Consider the following 23,669-nt stretch of genomic DNA (forward strand, 5'->3'; position numbering starts at 1 on the left):
GTCCGGGGAACAGCAACAGCTGCAACACACACAGGCAAACAAGACAACATCACCAAGAGATTTAGGTTCATGTTTTCAATCAATGCTGGATGGATTTATGAGTAACAGCAAATGACTTCAAATGTCACAGTTTATAGTTCACTCTCAGCACATACTGCAGTGTTAATGTGCCTTTACAAATCAAACATAACCACTCAGAGTCAAATCTCGCATATGACTCGTTTCTACGGCAACACTAATAGCAACTACTCTAACTGGATGTGCAGATTTATTATAGATGGAAGTGAAATACTTCACTGAACTCATTCACCTTTATCTTCTCTTGTGAAATATTGAAGAATTATGGCACAACAGGTTCCACTGGCTAAAATAAAATGACATATGCAGTACAGCGGTAATGAGTATAATATGATGCAGTATCTCAAGTAATTTTAGGAATCAAACCACATGCCATTTTGGATGTTTTCACATGAAGTCACATCTGTCAAGTACAAATATGCTTTTTGCTTCTAAAGAACATTTTTCACTACTTTCACTAATTTTTTGCTTGTTTGTTTAAATGTATTTGTTTATTCATAATTATTTATGTTTTGATTATTAATTTACTTATAATTATTTATTTATTCATTCATATATAATTATTTATTTATTGTATTTTACAAGAAAAGATACAAACAAACAATACACAAATAGGCTTTATACAACATAACAATAAAAACTATAAGATTTTTCAGTTTTATGAAATGCCTAGATTTTCTTTAATTATAATTTGTTATAATATTTATTTATTTATAATTATTTATAATATATTGTTTATGCATAATTATTAATCTATTAATAATAATTTGTTCATTTATAATTGTTTATTTATTGTATTTTACAGCAAACTATACAAACAATTTATTAATACGTTATTAAAATACATAAACAAATAAATACACAAATAATTAATTAAATTACATAAATAAGATTGTATATATTTATTCATTTATAATTATTTATTTATTGTATTTTACAACAAAATATACAAACACTATAATTATAATTCATTAATACGTTAATTAATTAAAATACATAAACAAATAAATACAAATAAATTAAATTAAATAAGTATATATTTAGTTATTTAATGTATAATTATTTATTTAATTATTGTATTTTACAACAAGATACAAACAATACACAAATAGGCTTCATACAGCTTTACAATAAAACTATATAAGATGTTTCATTTTTATTAAATGCTTAGATTTTCTTTCATTATTATTTATTATAATATTTATTTATAATTATTTATAATTTATAATATATTGTTTATGCATAATTATGAATCTATTAATAATTACTTATTCATTTATAATTATTTATTTATTGTATTTTACAACAAAATATACAAACACTATAATTATATTTTTAATACATGTTAATTAATAAAAATACATTAAAAAATACATAAATCAAAATAAATAAATAAGTTTATACATACATACAAACAAACAAAAACAAAAAACATACAAACAATACACAAATAGGCTTCTCATAGCATCACAAGAAAAACTACAGATTTTTTAATTTGACTGAATGCCCAGAATTTTTTCTAGTGAAAATACAAATAGAAAGTTGATTTTAAAAAAGGCTTTTCAAACCTATACTAGTTCTGGTGGAGGTGTGTGTGTGTGTTTACCTCTACGCTCTTGGCGGGTGTGTTGGGCACAGATGTGTGTGACGCTGTGGGGCTCCTCAGAGGACTGTGGGTATTAAACACAGCAGTGCCCACAGTATAGACACCTGCATCAGGAACACGCACTGCAGAGAAAACACTGATGTTTAGCTTACTGAAAAGTGTTGAACTGTCTTGTGTACATTTAGACTCTAAACACGTCTGTCTTATCAGCACTTGTTTATCAAATGAATACGTTTTGTCAGTAAGGTAAAGCTGAGCACACAAACGCCTGCCTGCAGTGTCACTGATTGAATCAGCTTGAGCAGTATCTGCCGTTTGAGCTGGTGCGCGTGTTTTCATCTTTCCATGCATCATGATTCTATGAGGTGTTCAATACATATTATTTCGAATAATGAAAAGAAAAAAGCTGAACATCACTCAGGCAAAACCAGAAGCTTTGAGAGGGTAATGAGTGCGTTAAGCTCAACTGAAGCTCATACGACATGCTCTGAGTGCAAACTGTGTGCTGTGACACAATATCTCTGCCGCTTCAATTCAAGAGTGTACTTCATTGTTTAGTGACCTTGTTATTTAGGAACTTAAGATTTTCAACAACTGGTTTTATAGTTTATTTTTTACTTGCTCAGTGGAAATGTAAGTTGCACACCAATGCACACACTTCTGCTATACACTAAAGAGTGAATCTCACAAAGTTTGCCATATTTCACCCCAATATCTGCTTATCAGGGCTCCAAATTCAATTGAAAAGTGTCTTGAGTGTTTTGTGTGCATTGTGAGAAGAAAGTCGGAATTGCAAGTTTATTTTTCACAACTGTGACATTATTTCTCAAAAGTGTGACTATTTCTCACTAGTACAACTTTATTTCTCACAAGTATGACTATTTCTCACTAGTACAACTTTATTTCTCACAAGTGCAACTTTATTTCTCACTAGTACAACTTTATTTCTCACAAGTATGACTTTATTTCTCACTAGTACAACTATTTCTCACAAGTGTAACTTTATTTCTCACAAGTGTGACTTTATTTCTCACTAGTACAACTTTATTTCTCATAAGTGTGACTATTTCTCACTAGTACAACTTTATTTCTCACAAGTATGACTTTATTTCTCATAAGTGTGACTATTTCTCACAAGTGTGACTTTATTTCTCATAAGTGTGACTATTTCTCACTAGTACAACTTTATTTCTCACTAGTACAACTTTATTTCTCACAAGTATGACTTTATTTCTCATAAGTGTGACTATTTCTCACAAGTGTGACTTTATTTCTCACAAGTGTGACTATTTCTCACTAGTACAACTTTATTTCTCACTAGTACAACTTTATTTCTCACAAGTATGACTTTATTTCTCATAAGTGTGACTATTTCTCACTAGTACAACTTTATTTCTCACTAGTACAACTTTATTTCTCACTAGTACAACTTTATTTCTCACAAGTATGACTTTATTTCTCATAAGTGTGACTATTTCTCACTAGTACAACTTTATTTCTCACTAGTACAACTTTATTTCTCACAAGTATGACTTTATTTCTCATAAGTGTGACTATTTCTCACTAGTACAACTTTATTTCTCACTAGTACAACTTTATTTCTCACAAGTATGACTTTATTTCTCATAAGTGTGACTATTTCTCACAAGTGTGACTTTATTTCTCATAAGTGTGACTATTTCTCACTAGTACAACTTTATTTCTCACTAGTACAACTTTATTTCTCACAAGTATGACTTTATTTCTCATAAGTGTGACTATTTCTCACAAGTGTGACTTTATTTCTCATAAGTGTGACTATTTCTCACTAGTACAACTTTATTTCTCACTAGTACAACTTTATTTCTCACTAGTACAACTTTATTTCTCACAAGTGTGACTTTATTTCTCATAAGTGTGACTATTTCTCACTAGTACAACTTTATTTCTCACTAGTACAACTTTATTTCTCACTAGTACAACTTTATTTCTCACAAGTGTGACTTTATTTCTCATAAGTGTGACTATTTCTCACTAGTACAACTTTATTTCTCATAAGTGTGACTATTTCTCACTAGTACAACTTTATTTCTCATAAGTGTGACTATTTCTCATAAGTGTGACTATTTCTCACAGGTGCAACTATTTGTCACAAGTATGACTTTATTTCTCAAAAGTGTGACTATTTCTTACAAGAGTGAATATTTCTTACAAGTATGACTTTATTTCTCACTAGTACAACTTTATTTCTCACAAGTATGACTTTATTTCTCACTAGTACAACTTTATTTCTCACAAGTGCAACTTTATTTCTCACAAGTGCAACTTTATTTCTCACTAGTACAACTTTATTTCTCACTAGTACAACTTTATTTCTCACAAGTGCAACTTTATTTCTCACAAGTGCAACTTTATTTCTCACTAGTACAACTTTATTTCTCACAAGTGCAACTTTATTTCTCACTAGTGCAACTATTTATCACAAGTGTGACTTTATTTCTCACTAGTACAACTTTATTTCTCACAAGTGCAACTTTATTTCTCACAAGTGCAACTTTATTTCTCACAAGTGCAACTTTATTTCTCACTAGTACAACTTTATTTCTCACTAGTGCAACTATTTATCACAAGTGTGACTTTATTTCTCACAAGTATGACTTTATTTCTCACTAGTACAACTTTATTTCTCACAAGTGTGACTTTATTTCTCACAAGTATGACTTTATTTCTCACTAGTACAACTTTATTTATCACAAGTGTGACTTTATTTCTCACAAGTATGACTTTATTTCTCACTAGTACAACTTTATTTATCACAAGTGTGACTTTATTTCTCACTAGTACAACTTTATTTCTCACAAGTGCGACTTTATTTCTCACAAGTATGACTTTATTTCTCACTAGTACAACTTTATTTCTCACAAGTGCGACTTTATTTCTCACTAGTACAACTTTATTTCTCACAAGTATGACTTTATTTCTCACCAGTGCAACTATTTCTCACAAGTGCAACTATTTCTCACAAGTGCAGCTCTATTTCTCACTAGTACAACTTTATTTCTCACAAGTGCAACTTTATTTCTCACAAGTGCAACTTTACTTCTCACAAGTGCAACTTTATTTCTCACAAGTGCAACTTTATTTCTCACTAGTACAACTTTATTTCTCACTAGTACAACTTTATTTCTCACAAGTGCAACTTTATTTCTCACAAGTGCAACTTTATTTCTCACTAGTACAACTTTATTTCTCACAAGTGCAACTTTATTTCTCACAAGTATGACTTTATTTCTCACAAGTGCAACTTTATTTCTCACAAGTGCAACTTTATTTCTCACAAGTGCAACTTTATTTCTCACAAGTGCAACTTTATTTATCACAAGTGTGACTTTATTTCTCACAAGTATGACTTTATTTCTCACTAGTACAACTTTATTTCTCACAAGTGCAACTTTATTTCTCACAAGTGCAACTTTATTTCTCACTAGTACAACTTTATTTATCACAAGTGTGACTTTATTTCTCACTAGTACAACTTTATTTCTCACAAGTGCGACTTTATTTCTCACAAGTATGACTTTATTTCTCACTAGTACAACTTTATTTATCACAAGTGCGACTTTATTTATCACAAGTGTGACTATTTCTCACAAGTATGACTTTATTTCTCACTAGTACAACTTTATTTCTCACAAGTGCGACTTTATTTCTCACAAGTATGACTTTATTTCTCACTAGTACAACTTTATTTCTCACAAGTGTGACTTTATTTCTCACAAGTATGACTTTATTTCTCACTAGTACAACTTTATTTCTCACAAGTGTGACTCTATTTGTTACAAGAGTGAATATTTCTTACAAGTGTGACTTTATTTCTCACAAATGTAGCTTTATTTCTCACTAGTGCAACTATTTCTCACAAGTATGACTTTATTTCACACAAGTGTGACTATTTCTCACAAGTATGACATTATTTCTCACAAGTATGACTATATCTCACTAGTGCAACTTTATTTCTCACAAGTATGACTTTATTTCTCACTAGTGCAACTATTTATCACAAGTGTGACTTTATTTCTCACTAGTGCAACTATTTATCACAAGTGTGACTTTATTTCTCACTAGTGCAACTATTTATCACAAGTGTGACTTTATTTCTCACTAGTATGACTTTATTTCTCACTAGTACAACTATTTATCACAAGTGTGACTATTTCTCACTAGTGCAACTATTTATCACAAGTGTGACTTTATTTCTCACTAGTGCAACTATTTATCACAAGTGTGACTTTATTTCTCACTAGTACAACTATTTATCACAAGTGTGACTATTTCTCACTAGTGCAACTATTTATCACAAGTGTGACTTTATTTCTCACTAGTACAACTATTTATCACAAGTGTGACTATTTCTCACTAGTGCAACTATTTATCACAAGTGTGACTTTATTTCTCACTAGTACAACTATTTATCACAAGTGTGACTATTTCTCACTAGTGCAACTATTTATCACAAGTGTGACTTTATTTCTCACTAGTACAACTATTTATCACAAGTGTGACTATTTCTCACTAGTGCAACTATTTATCACAAGTGTGACTTTATTTCTCACTAGTACAACTATTTATCACAAGTGTGACTATTTCTCACTAGTGCAACTATTTATCACAAGTGTGACTTTATTTCTCACTAGTGCAACTATTTATCACAAGTGTGACTTTATTTCTCACTAGTGCAACTATTTATCACAAGTGTGACTTTATTTCTCACTAGTATGACTTTATTTCTCACTAGTACAACTATTTATCACAAGTGTGACTATTTCTCACTAGTGCAACTATTTATCACAAGTGTGACTTTATTTCTCACTAGTGCAACTATTTATCACAAGTGTGACTTTATTTCTCACTAGTGCAACTATTTATCACAAGTGTGACTTTATTTCTCACTAGTGCAACTATTTATCACAAGTGTGACTTTATTTCTCACTAGTGCAACTATTTATCACAAGTGTGACTTTATTTCTCACTAGTGCAACTATTTATCACAAGTGTGACTTTATTTCTCACTAGTATGACTTTATTTCTCACTAGTGCAACTATTTATCACAAGTGTGACTATTTCTCACTAGTGCAACTATTTATCACAAGTGTGACTTTATTTCTCACTAGTATGACTTTATTTCTCACTAGTGCAACTATTTATCACAAGTGTGACTATTTCTCACTAGTACAACTTTATTTCTCACTAGTACAACTTTATTTCTCACTAGTATGACTTTATTTCTCACTAGTACAACTTTATTTCTCACAAGTGTGACTTTATTTGTTACAAGAGTGAATATTTCTTACAAGTGTGACTTTATTTCTCACAAATGTAGCTTTATTTCTCACTAGTGCAACTATTTCTCACTAGTATGACTTTATTTCTCACTAGTACAACTTTATTTCTCACAAGTGTGACTTTATTTGTTACAAGAGTGAATATTTCTTACAAGTGTGACTTTATTTCTCACAAATGTAGCTTTATTTCTCACTAGTGCAACTATTTCTCACTAGTATGACTTTATTTCTCACTAGTACAACTTTATTTCTCACAAGTGCGACTTTATTTCTCACAAGTATGACTTTATTTCTCACTAGTACAACTTTATTTCTCACAAGTGTGACTTTATTTGTTACAAGAGTGAATATTTCTTACAAGTGTGACTTTATTTCTCACAAATGTAGCTTTATTTCTCACTAGTGCAACTATTTCTCACAAGTATGACTTTATTTCACACAAGTATGACTTTATTTCTCACAAGTATGACATTATTTCTCACAAGTGCAACTTTGTTTCTCAAAAGTGAGATTTTATTTCTTAAAAGTGTGACTATTTCTTACAAGCTGTTTCTGTAATATACTGTAAGGACAGTATACAAACTGGGATGCAGCTGCAGACTTCATGCGATCCAGAGGTGTGTGTATTACTATGGGGATGTTTACCTTGGCGTGTGAACTGGCAGACAAAAGCTCGTTTGGCAGTGCAGGGGTGCGAGCTGGGCTGGCCGCTGCTGTCCAGTGACACGCACACTTTTCCAGGCTGCAGAGTGGCCCGGTCCCTCGTGCCCTCCTCCCCTGCCTGGACCTCAGAACCGTCCACCCAGCGCAGGACTCGTGGAGAATATTGATCGCTCAAACCCAACCACACACCACGCTCACTGCAACACACAGAAACACAGACATCATCACAAATGAGATCCAATATGAGTTGTTTCTGGGCCTAAAAGAAAAAGCTAATTTAAAAAAGGAGAACAAAAAAAACAAACATTCCTTCTATTTTCCACAGATTCAGAAAGACATGAATAAATGATGACAGAATTATCACTCCCGGCTGAACTATTGCTTTTGCTTTACATATAATCTCATTACCAACCAGGAGTAGAGACTGAGATTTTAAAGAGATGTCATCTGTGATTTTTCTTTCCTACAATCTTACCATTGGAAGCAAACGCACAAAGTACACTAATGCGAGGCGAATGCGCTCTGAATGTTTTATGCATAGCGCGTTCAGAGCTTCAATAACCCTAATAAAGCAGCAGCCGAGGGGAATGTGCGCCTTGATGACGCGTTATTGAACCCGACGGGATGTTGATCATTTTGAAGTTTCATTTGCCTTCAAACAACACATAAAAACAGTGATGGAAACCAGAACTGAACGAGCCACGGTGCAAAAAAAAAAAATCACTGAACAATGCCATGCATACGACAACGTCTCAATGACATTTACTTTCTAAGAATTCCAGCAAAAATGTATTGGATAATATCATAATCCAATTGATAATCTAATTTGCAATTAGTCATTTTGATATTTTAATGCATTTTAGAGCAAGTTAATTACCATTAACTAAAACAACAACTATTAGAAACACTTTTCTTTATTAAAATAAAGTATGAATAAAATAAAATATAAAAATATTAGATATAATTAGAAATATGATAAACAATTAAAATTAATGATTAATATAACTAATATAACACGAACACTATATATATATATATATATATATATATATATATATATATATATATATATATATATATATATATATATATTATATATATTATATATATATATATATTATATATATATATATATATATTATATATATATATATATATATATATATATATATATATATATATATATATATATATATATATATATATATATATATATATATATATATATATATATATATATATATATATATATATATTATATATATATATATATGATACAAATAGGCTTTACAAATAAAAGCTAATTAAAAATATTAATAAAAGTTTTAGGAGTAAGATGTTCAGCTTAATAGACTAATACAAAATTTATGTTTGTGTAATCTTACAAAGATTAATAAACACCATGTAGATTGATTAGTTTGAGCGATGAACAGTAAGGCATGCTGCTGTTATAGCAATTATTTAACTGTGTGACAACTGCATTCCTAGATGAAGAGGGAAGGTCACTGGTCCCAGTGCGACTGTCCCGCCCAGACCGCCGGTAGTGACACCACAGCCTTTGACAGGCCAATTACGCCACACACACACACACACACACACACACACACACACACACACACACACACACACACACACACACACACACACACACACACAAAATCACGAATCACGATTATACTGGGTTTGAGCCAATGTCTCACATCTGTGAAAACTACAAACAAAAAAGAAAAAATGAGGAGGAACAAAAAAAAAAAAATGTGACTCTTTCCGCCAGAAAAGGAACAATAAAAAGTGAGTGGTCTGTTCGCTTATGTGTTCTTACATAAGAACGTGTGTATGTGATTTGGAGGTATGTGGTCCATCTGGATCAGGTTAAAAGAGACAGAAAACACACTTCCTCCAACACTCGTTGTGTCTGTCTGCAGTTCTGTCTCTCTCACTCTGGTCAGTGGAAGCTCTGCCCTCAAATTAATGATGGGTGTGGAACAGAAGACAGGAAACACACACACACACACTCGCATAGATAAACACACATAAACACACATAACTGGCGTCTCCTCCCTCCTGGAGTGTAACGTATTTCCACAGCTGTGTTTCAGCAGATGTTTAACACCACAGTGTGTGTGTGTGTGTGTGTGTGTGTGTGTGTGTGTGTGTGTGTGTGTGTGTTTCACACCTGTAAACGTTCTGTCGCTGAAGAAGAAAGTCACACACACGCAGTCAAGAGTTGGACACTACTTATAATTTATTTTTTTAACCTTAGACATTTTAATAATATTAAAGTCATGAAAAAGCTGTATGGGAATGATGCGGTGAGCAAAACAAATGAAAACTCTCTTATGTTTGATCTTTTCTTTTTCTAGATTTCAGTTCTGCTCACTTTGGAAATTAATCAATCAACATGAGGTGCATCCTGGGATGCTTTTAAACACTAGTGTGGGAGAAACATGCGTGTTTGACACCTGATGATGCTTTACCTTCCAAACCATTGATTTAAAAATGGATAAATAATAAATAAATAAATAATCAAAGATATTTTTCATACTTAAATAAATAATAAATTAAATGAATAAATGAACGATCCAAATCATCAAATTTAAATGAAAAATAAATTTAAAAAATTTAAATTTAAATAAATAATTAAATGAAGAAGTGAATGATACATAATTATCTAGGCATGTTTTTGTCTTTTCTCCTTCTATTTCCTTTGTTCTATCCTTATACTACTGGGCCATTGCCATTGTCAAGGAATATGTTGCTCATCGTTTGTAATAATTTGTATAAACGCACAAAAAAATTGTTTAAATGAGTAAATAAAAAAAAACTAATTTCAGTATTTAAGGAGGAGCCTTTAGATATCATGAGGAACAAATTCAGTCAAAACAAATGAAGTATCCAAACTTTGACTGGAAGTGTGTGTACGTACATCAACTCTAAACAGAATAAATGAGTGAATATCAGAATTATAAGTTTAAGACTAAAGTGTGATGGCAAAGAAAGCAGCCGTGTAAGGGTTGATTTATCAGAATAAGATCACATCAGAGCTAATGCTGCCCTCCAGTCATGTCAGGACGATCGTTTCTACAAGATTAGCACATATGAACACCTCCGCAAGGCCATCATTACCAGTGGGGAAATTGTTCCCTGAGTTTTAGGAGTCAATTAAAGAATCTGGAGGAAGCACATCGCTCATAATTAAGTTGTGATTGCGAATAGTGACAGAAATTTTGTCTGCTGATCGTACTGCTGATGAATAATAACAATGATATTCACCAGAACGGACTATCCATTTAGACCAATCACGTCCAAATAAGCTATTTGTTAATATGACTTTTACGAGCCTGTGAATTTGAAATCATGATATAAAACTGGCTTGCAGCAAAGCTGCAGCTCATTCCAGATTTAGACAATACAATCATTTCATAATTGATGAACTTTGCAAAATTAACACTGATATCTTCCTGTTTGTGACCGTGAAGCTGCTCTGAAACGATCTGTTGTATAAAGCGCTATATAAATAAACGTGACTTGTCTTGAACTGATCAAAGAAACGTAATGTGTGTTTAGACTTGGTGGTCAGAATTTCTTTTCAAGCAAAAGTAATAAATACTGATTATCCCATGAACATGAACGCCGAAAACAAACCAGGATTTACAGTTTACATGCTCAGCCGAGTCATGACAGCATGTGCATCTTATTTTTCAGATCTGGATTTGGGTAAATGTCCGATTGATCTCTGAAGGCAAACATGTGGGTTCATTATAGAAAACAAAACGGGCCATCAGCAGCTCTCTTCACTTCTGGTGCTCAGAAATGAGGTGCTCAGTGGACAAGCACACCAAAAGAGAGAGAAAAGAGATGGAAACGACAAACAAGATGAAGCAAAGCCAGAATTTTTCCATTATGTACACAGATTACATTGCATGCCGAATCAAAAGCCATGCACTTAAAAAAAGAAATCTTTTTTTTTTTACTTTGTCTTTTTTTTTTACAAAAGTCTTGTTTTCCACAGCAAATAAATACAAAGTTCTGTTATGAAACTCTAGATTAGCGCAAGCTAATAGGTCCTTAACTCAATCTGCTTGCCATCACATTATTCTCTATAGAGCACAGCTGATTGGCTACTGGTACAGCAGGAACCAATGAGCTTGCTGCTCAACTTTCAAATACTTGGTCAGCATTTGCTGTAGCAGTTTGCAGCATGCTTTCAGAAACCCTCCACCTTCCCCAGCTCCACCTGTATAAATCTGCTACGGGTAATTTATGTATGCTATATTGTACAGCAGCAGCATGTCTTACTCACAACAGTGTGTTGTGTCTATATTGGAAGTAGCAGGTATCGTACTTGCTCTGCAGCAGCTGCAACAGCAATAACCAACAGCAACAGCAGTAACAGCAGCAATAACAGCATATTCATGTTTGCATTCTGGAGAACTTCAAATGTATCTATTTGCAATTTGTTTTAACAGCGGTGAGCAATGCAGCCAATCACAGAGATAGCTCTTGACCTCTTGAACGCAATGGCCAATCAGAGGTGTTTACGTTAGTCAGAATTCCCTCACCATTCAAAACGCCAGAGTTTTTATTCAGTGCCGAGTTATGCAGGCTCACAAAACCTCTCATTAACATACAAAGTGTAGACATGATCCAAGTAAGAGATTTATTGCGCATCGTTGCTGACAAAGCATCAGCGTTTTAGTGATAGCTTTAGTGGCTTGCTTTGGGAGGTTACAGCCTATATAATCCACTATTTTATAATCCACTTTTTCATGCTGCTCAGAGGCTGACGGCCAATTGCATGCTGCAAAGTTTCAGAAGTGACATCTACATATATATAGCTAAATGCCGGATTCACTCTGCACGGGATAGAAATATCATGTAAAAATAGTAGCGCATTAAAAGGAACACTCCACTTTTTTTGAAAATAGGCTCATTTTCCAGCTCCCCTAGAGTTAAACAGTTGAGTTTTACCGTTTTCGAATCCATTCAGTCGATCTCCGGTTCTGGCGGTACCACTTTTAGCATAGCTTAGCATAGTTCATTGAATCTGATTAGACCGTTAGCATCGCGCTTAAAAATGACCAAAGAGTTTTGATATTTTTCCTATTTAAAACTTGACTGTTCTGTAGTTAAATCTTGTACTAAGACCGACAGAAAATGAAAAGTTGCGATTTTCTAGGCTGATATGGCTAGGAACTATACTCTCATTCAGGCGTAATAATCAAGGAACTTTGCTGCCGTTCCATGGCTGCAGCAGTGCAATGATATTACGCAGAAATTTTCAAAAAAAGTGGAGTGTTCCTTTAAGCAATGTAAAGGCTTCTAAAACCCCTACCTTTATGGTTAAGTTTAGTTGCTTGTAATTATGCAGAATTTACTGTTATTACTATAGTAAGTACATGTAACATAAGTAACAAGGACACTAAAATAAAATGTTACCAAATCCTGAGGAATAAAGTCATTTTTATGCAGTGTGTGTGTGTGTGTGTGTGTGTGTGTGTGTGTGTGTGTGTGTGTGTGTGTGTGTGTGTGTGTGTGTAAAATGGTCTCACACGTCCAATGTTCTAATGAGACACTTTGTCACATTATAAGACACATTTTTTGGTTCTGAACCTTCTGGCCTGTTCCTGTGAGGAACTCACACATTCGGTCTTTTTTCGCTGCAGGTCGTCAGATGGGCAGCACTCAGAGACTTTTAAATGCATTTTAAAAAGGCATTTCCCATGATGCTTTGCTACTGTTTCAGAGTAAAGTTCTAGAGGAAAAAGTCAGGGTCAAAAAGCAGCACAGCTCTCAATGGAAACATTGCATTAGCAGCGGAAGTCATTTAACCCAGCATCTTTATGCCATTTCGAGCCGGCTTTGATGTAACAGTTAGTTATTTAAAGGTGGAATGTGTAATTTCTGCTGAAAAGTTCCCTGACTGGACCGCACATCACAATACTGACTCATCAAATGGTGTGAATTCAGGGCGGGAGTATTGCTGTACTGATTATCAAATCACACGAAAGCCTACAGAGGTGTTGGAAAAGATCATTTCTAGCAGCTGAAGAGCGTCTGACTCACTGTGTGATTCGAGGGGCCAGAAGGTCCCGGACGATTTGGGAATGCACCACGGCGAGCTCCCCCCCACGAGCTGAACAATTCCGACGTGCGTCTGACCAGCTGACTTCGTCCGACACCAAGAGGAAACAGCGGGATGAGTCAGCGTGATGGACCGCATCTGGCAAACACAGCGGCTCCGCTAAAGAGAGAGAAAGTTCATTAGACTTTATTAATATTGTTTATGACCGGTAACATAACAAAGTTTAAAAGTTTGGGAGAATTTGTAATGTTTTGGAAACAAGTCTCTTATGCTCACTAAGGCTGCATCTATTTCTATTTCACATGATCCTTCAGAAATCATTCTAATATGCTGATTTGAAACATTTCTGATTATTATCAATGTTGGAAACATTTGTACTGCTTCATATTTTGGTTGAAACTTTGATACATTATTTTTCCAGGATTCTTTGATGAATAGAAAGTTCATTTATTTGAATTTTGTAGCATTCTAAACATATTTACTGTCACTTTTGATCAATTTAATGCATCCTTGCATGTAAGTATTGATATAAAAATAATCTTTCTGAACCCAAACTCCTGACCAGTAGTGTAAAATAATATAATTAAACATAGAAAACAGCTAAAATATTTTTAAAAATACAAATGTAAAAAATATTAACAGGCATATTAGGAAAATTCACAATTTTGTGAATGCATAAACAACAGCAAATATTAATAATTAATTCATAAATATGCTAAAAATGCTGTGAAAAACTGATAAAAATATATAACCATGAAGTGCATATGAACATATCAATGAGATTTCAGTGCAAAAAAACAACGTCAATAATTCTCTGAACTAAACAATTTATTTATTATTAACTATTACTTTTACCGTTAACCCATATTAAAGGGGACTTACAGTGTCCGACAATGTAAGGCTGAACACCGTTACTGACAATCCTCATTTTAGCTGCGTGAGATTCTCCAGCTTTGTTGTTGTTGAGCAACCGAAGCGCAGGCTGTTAAAGCTCCGCCCTCTTCTGGAGCAGCAGCTCATTTGCATTTAAAGGGACGCACACAAAAAAACGCGGTGTTTTTGCTCAAACCCAAATGCTAAAAAATTATCTGTGGGGTATTTTGAGCTGAAACTTCACAGACACATTCTGGGGACACCAGAGACTTAGACTACATCTTGTAAAAAAAAAAATGTCATCTGTGCCATATTTACTGATGAATCTAATCAGACACCAACAACAAACAATGTGGGAAATGTTTTTTTCTCCATTTTTAAAGTTGAAAAGCCTGTTTATTATATATGGTAAGTGGCGTCAGACATTGTTTTTCCCTGCTGTCCATCACCATCAGAAAAGAGCCGTGACGCAGCAGCACTAAAGCATTCAGACACATCAGTGAAGATTTTCTCTGCTTCTGTAACTCGCTTTCTTCTCATTCTGCCTCTTGGGATCAGTGCTGTGCGCTCTTATCTGTTCTCTCAAAGCAAACAATAATGGACAGATCTCTGCAGGCCTGATAAACAAACGAAGAATCTTCACATGCCATCGCTCGACAGGGACACTCATGCTTTGTGTAAGAGAGGGGACATTTATGGTTTGATAGATCATGAAAAGCATGATCTTTTAAGAGAGAGCGCATGGTAATTTTAAAGCGTGTTATATCTGAGCTGTCCTGATGTGAGAATGTGTCATCAAGATTATGCCAGTTTGTATGTGTTTAAGTATAGTAGTGCTCCAAAAAGAGTGAGCTGACACAAAAACATTATGCAACAGATGAAACACTTCAATATGGCTATGTGTGATTTTATTATGTGATTTTATGGCACAGGGACGAGTATAGTGAAAAACCCATTCAAAACGACAGAAATGTTTTTTATGAGTTAAATTTAATAGTAAAAAAACACTGATTGGTGTTAAATTGAGCTCTAATATCTCATATCTCATATCATATCATATCCGTACCTCTCGCTATCTCTCGCCCATCTTTATGGATCATCCAGTCCACGGTTATGCCCACTCCGCCCCAGTTGACCAGAGAAAGCTCCGCCTCCAGGCTCTGATTGGCCACGATGAGTGCAGGGCAGTGGAGCTCGAGTCGAGGGGGCAGTTCCACACTCACGGTCCCCTGAGCGACGATCTCCTGGTGACCCGCTGAGACGCTCACTTGAGCTTGGTAGCTTCCTGGGAGTCCGTACTTATGCCTCGCCGTGGTGTTGAGCGTAGAGCTGTTGACCCGGGGCGAAAGGTCACCGAAATCCCATGAGAAAGAAGCAGGGAAGACGGAGGAGATGACAGACAGGACGGCCTCGGAATGGACGGACACGCGGCGGGAAGGAAGAGAGGCGGAGAAATTCACCTGTGGGCAGAAAGTGTATTTAAATAATTATGACACACTAGATTATTAACGTTTTTGAAAGAATTTGGATTCATTACAACATCACAGCCTTAAAGGATTAGTTCACTTTCAAATTAAAATTTTCCTGATAATTTACTCACCCCCATGTCATCCAAGATGTTCATGTCTTTCTTTCTTCAGTCGAAAAGAAATTAAGGTTTTTGATGAAAACATTCCAGGATTTTTCTCCATATAGTGGACTTCAATGGAGCCCAAAGGGTTGAAGGTCAAAATTACAGTTTACAGCGATCCCAGAAGAGAAATAAGGGTCTTCTCTAGAGAAACCAAAAAAATATATATTTTTAAAAAATGTATACGTTTTAACAATAAATACTCATCTTGAACTAGCTCTCTTCTTCTTCTTCTCTATTTGAATTCCAGCATTGTAGACACTGCTAAGTGTATCACTGCCCTCCACAGGTCAAAGTTTGAACTAATTTGTCATATTCAATATGCTAGTGCAAGTATATAACAATTAGTTCAAACTTTGACCTGTGGAGGGCAGTAAGACCCTTAGCAGTGTCTCCACTGCTGGAATTTAAAGAGAGAAGAAGAAGAGAGCTAGTTCAAGATGAGCATTTATAGTTAAAACTTTTTTTTTTTGAAAATGACCGATGGTTTCTCTAGATAAGACGCTTATTCCTCATCTGGGATCGTGTAGAACGCTTTGAAGCTGCACTGAAACTGTAATTTTGACCTTCAACCATTTGGGCTCCATTGAAGTCCACTATATGGAGAAAAATCCTGGAATGTTTTCCTCAAAAACCTTAATTTCTTTCCGACTGAAGAAAGAAAGACATGAACATCTTGGATGACATGGGGGTGAGTAAATTATCAGGAAAATTTAATTTGAAAGTGAACTAATCCTTTAATCACTCAGTGATCACATGACTCTAATCCAGAGGTCTTCACCGCTGCTCCTGGAGACCCACTGCCCTCAAAATTTCATATCCAACCTGCTTCAGTTTGTGATTTTAAAGTCCCCATGAAATCAAAACTTACTTTTTTTGTCTATTAGTATGAAAATTCACATTTACAAGATATAAGCATTCAAAACGTACAGTCTCTCACTTCCGCCAATATAAATCAATGATTTTGATGACATCACTCTACACTTCAGCTTCTCATCAGATTTTCTGTCCAATCAGATTCTCTCTGGAATCTGAAGCATCCCGCCCCCTACATTATAAACAGATGCTGAAGCCGCGGCTGAAATCGGTCACACATTTACTATTTTATACATGGTGAATGGCACATAGTGCACTATATAGGGGATATATAGGGAACAGTGATTCAGAGAGTGTAAATATGCTTTACATTGGGACGAATGAAGTCTGGTTTCACATTAGTGTCACACAAACCGCCGCAGAGCACACACCGTCTGCTCCGGTCCGGAAACACGAGAGCACAGAGCGGATCTTATGTGCATTATTGGCCATTTTAAAAAAGGGGAGGAGCTGCTCTATATGTCCCCTCCCCATCTTCCTCTTTTAGTGGAAATTCCTGAATAACACTGCACATTTCAAGGCCTTTCAGTGGGCCTTTAAAGTGATCCTGAAGAGTTTGGTCAGCTGGTTAAGGTGTGCTTGATTAGGGTTGAAGTTGAACAGGACAGTGGGTTGAAGACCTCTGCTCTAATCAACTCAAGAGGAAGAGCCGTTCTGGTAGTGTTCAGTACTGAATCTCTTCACACAGACCTGAAACACGTCCTGCGCCACAGTCCAGTGACAATCCTTCATGACCAGTGGGTTCGAACAGGCGGCCGAACAATGGGACTCGCTGATGTGATTGAGCTCAGAGTTGGTACTGCACAGACACTCTCTCTGCTGACCCAGACCGCCGTACCGCTGGTTCTCATGGAAGCATTTGGAGTTGCACACATCTCGTGAGAACGGCCCGGGAGTGGAGGAGGAGAAGATGACCAGCTCCACGCCTGCTGCGTGCTCCTCGTCCTGCAGACAGCCCGCGTATGCCAGGCCTGAGAGAGAGAGAGATGGGAATGACCAATTCAAGATGTCAGTTAACAAAATCTGGTATTACTTTTATTTGAGGTCTTAATGTATCATTTCTCCTCTTCTCTAGTTTGCTTCCTAATCTAGTTGTCTATTATGAATGTTGTTGGCTCTTGTTGTTACATCCACCAGCTGGAGTGCCCATGATCTCCACCAGAGGGCACTCCTCTCGACTCCCATCATGGACCTCAGTTCCCATAACCCATTGCCTGGATTCATTATGTTTGATTACTTCCACCTGTGTCTCATTATCTTGTTAATGCCTGGCTATTTTAGCCCTGTGTTTTTACTCTTTCTTTGCGAAGTCTTGTATGTGTTACACTGCATTTCTGAGTGCTAGTTCTGGTTTTCTGTGACATGGTTTTGATCTTCTGCTTGTCTCCCTGGATTTCTTATCCATGGGTATTTTCAAAAACGTTCGCAGCTTTTTTTGGCCATTCGTCCACACGCAAACGCAGTATCTGGTCACTGGAACCGAACATTTTTGAAAACTCCTGCCAGGTTGAAGATTTTTTAGAAACTCTGGTTACAGTGTTGTCATGTAGACATTGAGATTTTGGCTTGTGAAACGGAATCGGTAAAAACCTTCTTTCCAGGTTTTTGACTGGCCAACATGGCTTTACGGTTAGGGTTATATCGCCACCTGTTGGTCTGGCATGCACTGACAGCGCTTCATAACATGTTTTTGCATTTTCATGTGGACACGACATGCGTCACTAGTGCAAGACGAGCATTTGTGGTAAAAAGCATTTACATTTTTTCAGAAAATGATTGATAGCTTCACTAGATAAGACCCTTATTCCTCATCTGGGATCATGTAGAGCCCTGCACTGAAACTGCAATTTGGACCTTCAACCAGTTGAACCCCAGTGAAGTCCACTATATGGAGAAAAATCCTGTAATATTTTCCTCAAAAACCTTTTCCATTTCTTTTCAACTGAAGCAAGAAATACATAAACATCTTGAATGACATGAGGGTGAGTAAATTATCAGTATATTTTAATTCTGAAGTGAACTAATCCTTTAAGGCAGGTGGCTGGTGAGTGTACAGATAGTAGAATGTCTAAAGTGGACTATCGAAATAAGTGTTGCCATATTCCTCATGCTTAAATCCAGGTGCATGTGTGCATCACTCACCACAGGTTTGCACACTGACATTGAGCAGCGGTTGGTTTTTCACCTCCGGTGGATGGTCACAGAGCATAGAGTTGGGTCGCTTTACTCTAACGCCTTGTTCCTGCAACCAGCTAACCAAACGCACAAGCTTACAGTCGCAGACGAACGGATTAGAGCTCAGATCTCTGGGAAAAGAGAGAGAGAAAATTTCATAAACTGGCATAGGTTGAAAACATTATACGGCCCTTATTCAAACACTGAATGTGTGATAAGGATAGTAATTTAAAGAGCATTATTCTGCGCATGAGGATGTGGTCTGACCCGGAGGTGAGGCTTAAGTCTTATTTGATATGTACACAAATGATCACACCGCAGCGGCGGAGCAATCTGTCACCGCAGACTCGCTGTTTTATCAGTCCAGGAAACACAACACAGCACTCTAATCTATAATTATTGCGGAACTGAAAGAAGTTCAATGGGGAATTTTAATCAGGGTATGAAAGCAGTACTTGGAGAGTCACAGAGGGAACGCTATACTATAAAATGAAGCTTTAGCTAATGAAAATAGCAATAGAATCTGGATAAGACTATTTAACCACTAGATAATATGTGAATCATTATCAAATCGCAAAGGAAAAGAATCTTAATGTTTCTTTTATCTTCAAAACAAGATTATAATCATTAGGCAAAAAGTTACTGCAATAAATTTAAATGAAACAATGTAGACTCCTTACAACCATTAATATTTCCTGACATTATATTTTCATGTCAATTAAGCATATTTTCTCTTTTCCAGATTCACTTTACTGTAAAACAGTAATCAACAACATCTTGTCTGAACACAAATGAAAGCAATGAAAATTAAGTTCAGCGCAAATACTACCGACAAGTAACTAACAATTGCACATATACATGTATATTTAAATAAAATGCCATGTCTTCTTTTACTGGAGTAGATTTTTCTTGTGTTTAAACTAAAGTGCATCTGGTTGATAAAATAAAATAAAATAAAATAAAATAAAATAAAATAAAATAAAATAAAATAAAATAAAATAAAATAAAATAAAATAAAATAAAATAAAATAAAATAAAATAAAATAAAATAAAATAAAATAAAATAAAATAAAATAAAAAATAAAAAGTCTATTGCATTAATATAAATTAAAAAATATTTTTTGCAATAAATTATGTCACGATATATTATTCAATATTATTTAATGTATTCATGTATTTATGTATTCATTATTTATGAGTGAATTTATTCACTCATAAATAAAATATACAATAAAATTAAATAGCCTACTGCAATAAAATGTCAATATATATTATTTAAATTGCTAGTGTACATTTATAAATATACATGATGGTATAACATTTGTATTGAATTAAAGTGTTCTACAGTAATGAGAATCTGGAGGGATAAATAATGCTGAATATATGCAAAGAAATCTTAATAATGAGAGGCTTCATTTTCATTAAGGAAAACTGAAAAGTGAACAGGTCATTTCTATTCTATCACTTTTTTTAAGCCTTACCAAGTATAAACAAGCAGTTCATGTGTCTAATAAGTTTTTTATTTGTGAGTGGGTTTAACAAAACTGGCTGTTTTTTGTGCAATGGACGTCTCTTCTACTGACAAACACACTTGGGCAGGATTGTAACTTTCACATACACACACACACACACACACACACACACACACACACACACACACACACACACACACACACACACACACACACACACACACACACACACACACTCAGTGAGGTGTCAATACAGTCGGATGCGGGACTCAAGCCTCTGGGTGTGTCTGTTTCAGGATCTTACACAACGATGCCAGAACAGATCCACCACTCACTTATATAAGACAGACCCGCAGTATTGAGATCTAGTTCACATCCAAGGCCATTCAGCTTCTTTTCAGGTTTTGTTGTGAATGTTCGAGAACACAACGTGTGAAGGTTATACGTGATGTGTGTGACTCTGTACTTTGTGTTTGTACTCACATCGTAATCGTAGTTAAATTAAATAAATTAACACATGTTCGTTCCTCGATGGTGGTGATCTGGTTGTTGCTCAAATCTCTGCAAGACATGAAAGACAAAAGTCAAACGTATATTATTGCTCAGCCTTTTTTCCTTCTTTCTAAGTCACTTCTTTCTTTTCCTCTCAGTATAATCGTTCCCTTGTTCAGCCTTTGGAGCAGCATATGGAAAAGTTCTGGAGTGATTTTGGTGAACCAGACAGAGTGTGTGTGTGTGTGTGTGTGTGTGTGTGTGTGTGTGTGTGTGTGTGTGTGTGTTTGTGTGTGTGTGTGTGTGTGTGTGTGTATATACCGAAATGCAGCAGGAAATGGTGCAGTCAAAGCCTGAAGCAATGACGTTTAATTGGTTGTAATGAGAATGTGATTGAACTCCCGATGTGTGTGTTGGAAATGCTCATTTGTTACTGTTCACACAACAAAGATAAACGTAACTGATTCACTTTTCTGCTTATTTTGCTTTTGTGTGAGCTGAAAGAATCGAGAGCGCCTGGTCGATTCGCGTTCAGTTCCTCAGCGTTTGACTCTGCGGTTCGGGAGAGACTCCAGAAAGATCCGCCTACACATTCTCACCATATGAGCTCAAAAAACGTCTGGGAACTAGACCATCCTGCCACCCACACACACACTTACAGCTCAGCGAACGGCCCACAGTCGAAGATCCCGTGAGGAAGAGTGATGCGCGATAAGAGTGAAAAGATACATGTGGATTTTGTGTTGATAGTATTTTAGTATTTTAACTTTTTAGTATTTTAAGTTTAATATTATGTTCAGTTTCCCTTAAATAAAATAAAATTTAAAAAACTTTATTAATAGTAACAAATTGATAAAGAAATACATAATGATTTTGTGTTTTTAGTATTTTAGTATTTAAACTTAATGTTCAGTTTCCAATAAAATAAATAAATAAAATAAAAATATTTATTATTAATAATCAGTTTTAAAAAAGACATCTTGATTTTGTGTTTTTAGTATTTTAACCTAATATTATGCTCAGTTTCCTATAAATAATAATTAATAATAATAATAATAAAAGACATTTTATGTTCATTTTAATTATTTTAATAACTTAATTTTATTATATTCGGTTCAGTAAAATAAAAAATGTCTACTGCATATATAAATAAGAAATTTTCTTATATAAATAAGATACATAAAAAATACATAATGATTTTGTGTTTTTAGTATTTTAACCTAATATTATGCTCAGTTACCCATAAATAATAATTAATAATAATAATAATAATAAAAGACAACTTGCTTTTATGTTAATTTTAATTATTTGAATACAATTTAATTTTAATATTTTCCGTTCAGTAAAATAAAAAATGTCTACTGCATATATAAATAAGAAATTTTCACTTTACCTTTTGATTTTTTTGTGTTTTTAGCAGTGTAATTGTATTAAAATTATTATTTAAAATAAAAATTTAAGTTATTTTTTATATAACTTAATTTAAATATTAATTTAACTTAATTTAAATATTTTAAATCATTAAAATAATATAGTCTACTGGAAAAAAAGATCTCATGATATATTTCATATTATTTAATTTATTCAGTTTCACATAATAAAATAAAATACTTTATTTATTATTATTATAAATAATAATAATAATGATTTCACTTTACATCATGTTGTGTTTTTTAGCAATTTTAACAAAGACTATTTCAATATAACTCAATTTAAATACAAATTAAACAATTTAAATATTGCCAGTCATTTAAGTCATTAGAATAATATAGTCTAAAAAAAAAGCACAGTTGTAAGAATACATGATGGAGGCATTTGACTGCATTACAGTAATGAGAATCTGGAGAGAAAATGGGCTGAAAATAATTTCAAGAAATCTTAATGGTCCTAAAACGGATTCGTTTTTATTGTGGAAAATGGAATTAATATATAACTGATTCTTGAGGAGGGAAAAGTAAACAGGAAGCTGCAGATTAGAAAACAATTGCCTTTTTGCTTTAGCACAAGCTCAGGTTTACAGCAGACCACCTATTATACATGCACACGATCGCCCCAGACCACCCATTACAGACGTACGCAAAGGACTGTGTCTCAAGCACGCGTACAAACAAACACACACACACACACACAGGCTCGCGCACGAGAGACGTGGCACTCACAGCTCCTTGAGGGCGGTGAGGTGATCAAAGAGGCTCCAATCCACAGAGGGAATGTGGTTTCTGGACAGATCTCTGCAACAGAAGCCAGAAAGAGACGGTTAGACATTTACACACACTCAAACTCTAGCTAAACGCTGTAGAAACCTGTTCATGAGGGAAGAATGAGCCATTTTGAAACCCATATGACTTTCTGTCTTCTGTGGAACATAAAATGTTCCGCTGAATGTTCATGCTGCTC

The 23,669-nt window shown here is 34.6% G+C and overlaps 1 protein-coding gene across 3 annotated transcripts in view; it reads right to left on the reverse strand.

Annotated features, from left to right (window-relative positions):
- pkd1a (polycystic kidney disease 1a) overlaps positions 1–23,669 on the reverse strand; it is a 102,094-nt gene that overhangs the window by 53,289 nt on the left and 25,136 nt on the right. Inside the window, exons 2-10 of one of the 3 annotated variants that reach the window (XM_067403140.1) lie at positions 23,432–23,503; positions 21,264–21,341; positions 19,276–19,439; positions 17,824–18,104; positions 15,694–16,087; positions 13,736–13,913; positions 7,652–7,866; positions 1,685–1,806; positions 1–19 (exon numbers count right to left, since the gene is read on the reverse strand). The exon at positions 1–19 is cut by the window's left edge and continues 126 nt beyond it. In XM_067403140.1, the coding sequence (XP_067259241.1) occupies positions 1–19; positions 1,685–1,806; positions 7,652–7,866; positions 13,736–13,913; positions 15,694–16,087; positions 17,824–18,104; positions 19,276–19,439; positions 21,264–21,341; positions 23,432–23,503 (1,523 nt within the window). Of the gene's footprint in view, positions 20–1,684; positions 1,807–7,651; positions 7,867–13,735; positions 13,914–15,693; positions 16,088–17,823; positions 18,105–19,275; positions 19,440–21,263; positions 21,342–23,431; positions 23,504–23,669 lie in introns of those variants that run through there. The other 2 variants (XM_067403141.1, XM_067403142.1) reach the window with 2 other exon arrangements.

This window comes from Chanodichthys erythropterus, chromosome 12 (assembly GCF_024489055.1).
Source record: "Chanodichthys erythropterus isolate Z2021 chromosome 12, ASM2448905v1, whole genome shotgun sequence".
Lineage (NCBI taxonomy): Eukaryota > Metazoa > Chordata > Actinopteri > Cypriniformes > Xenocyprididae > Chanodichthys > Chanodichthys erythropterus.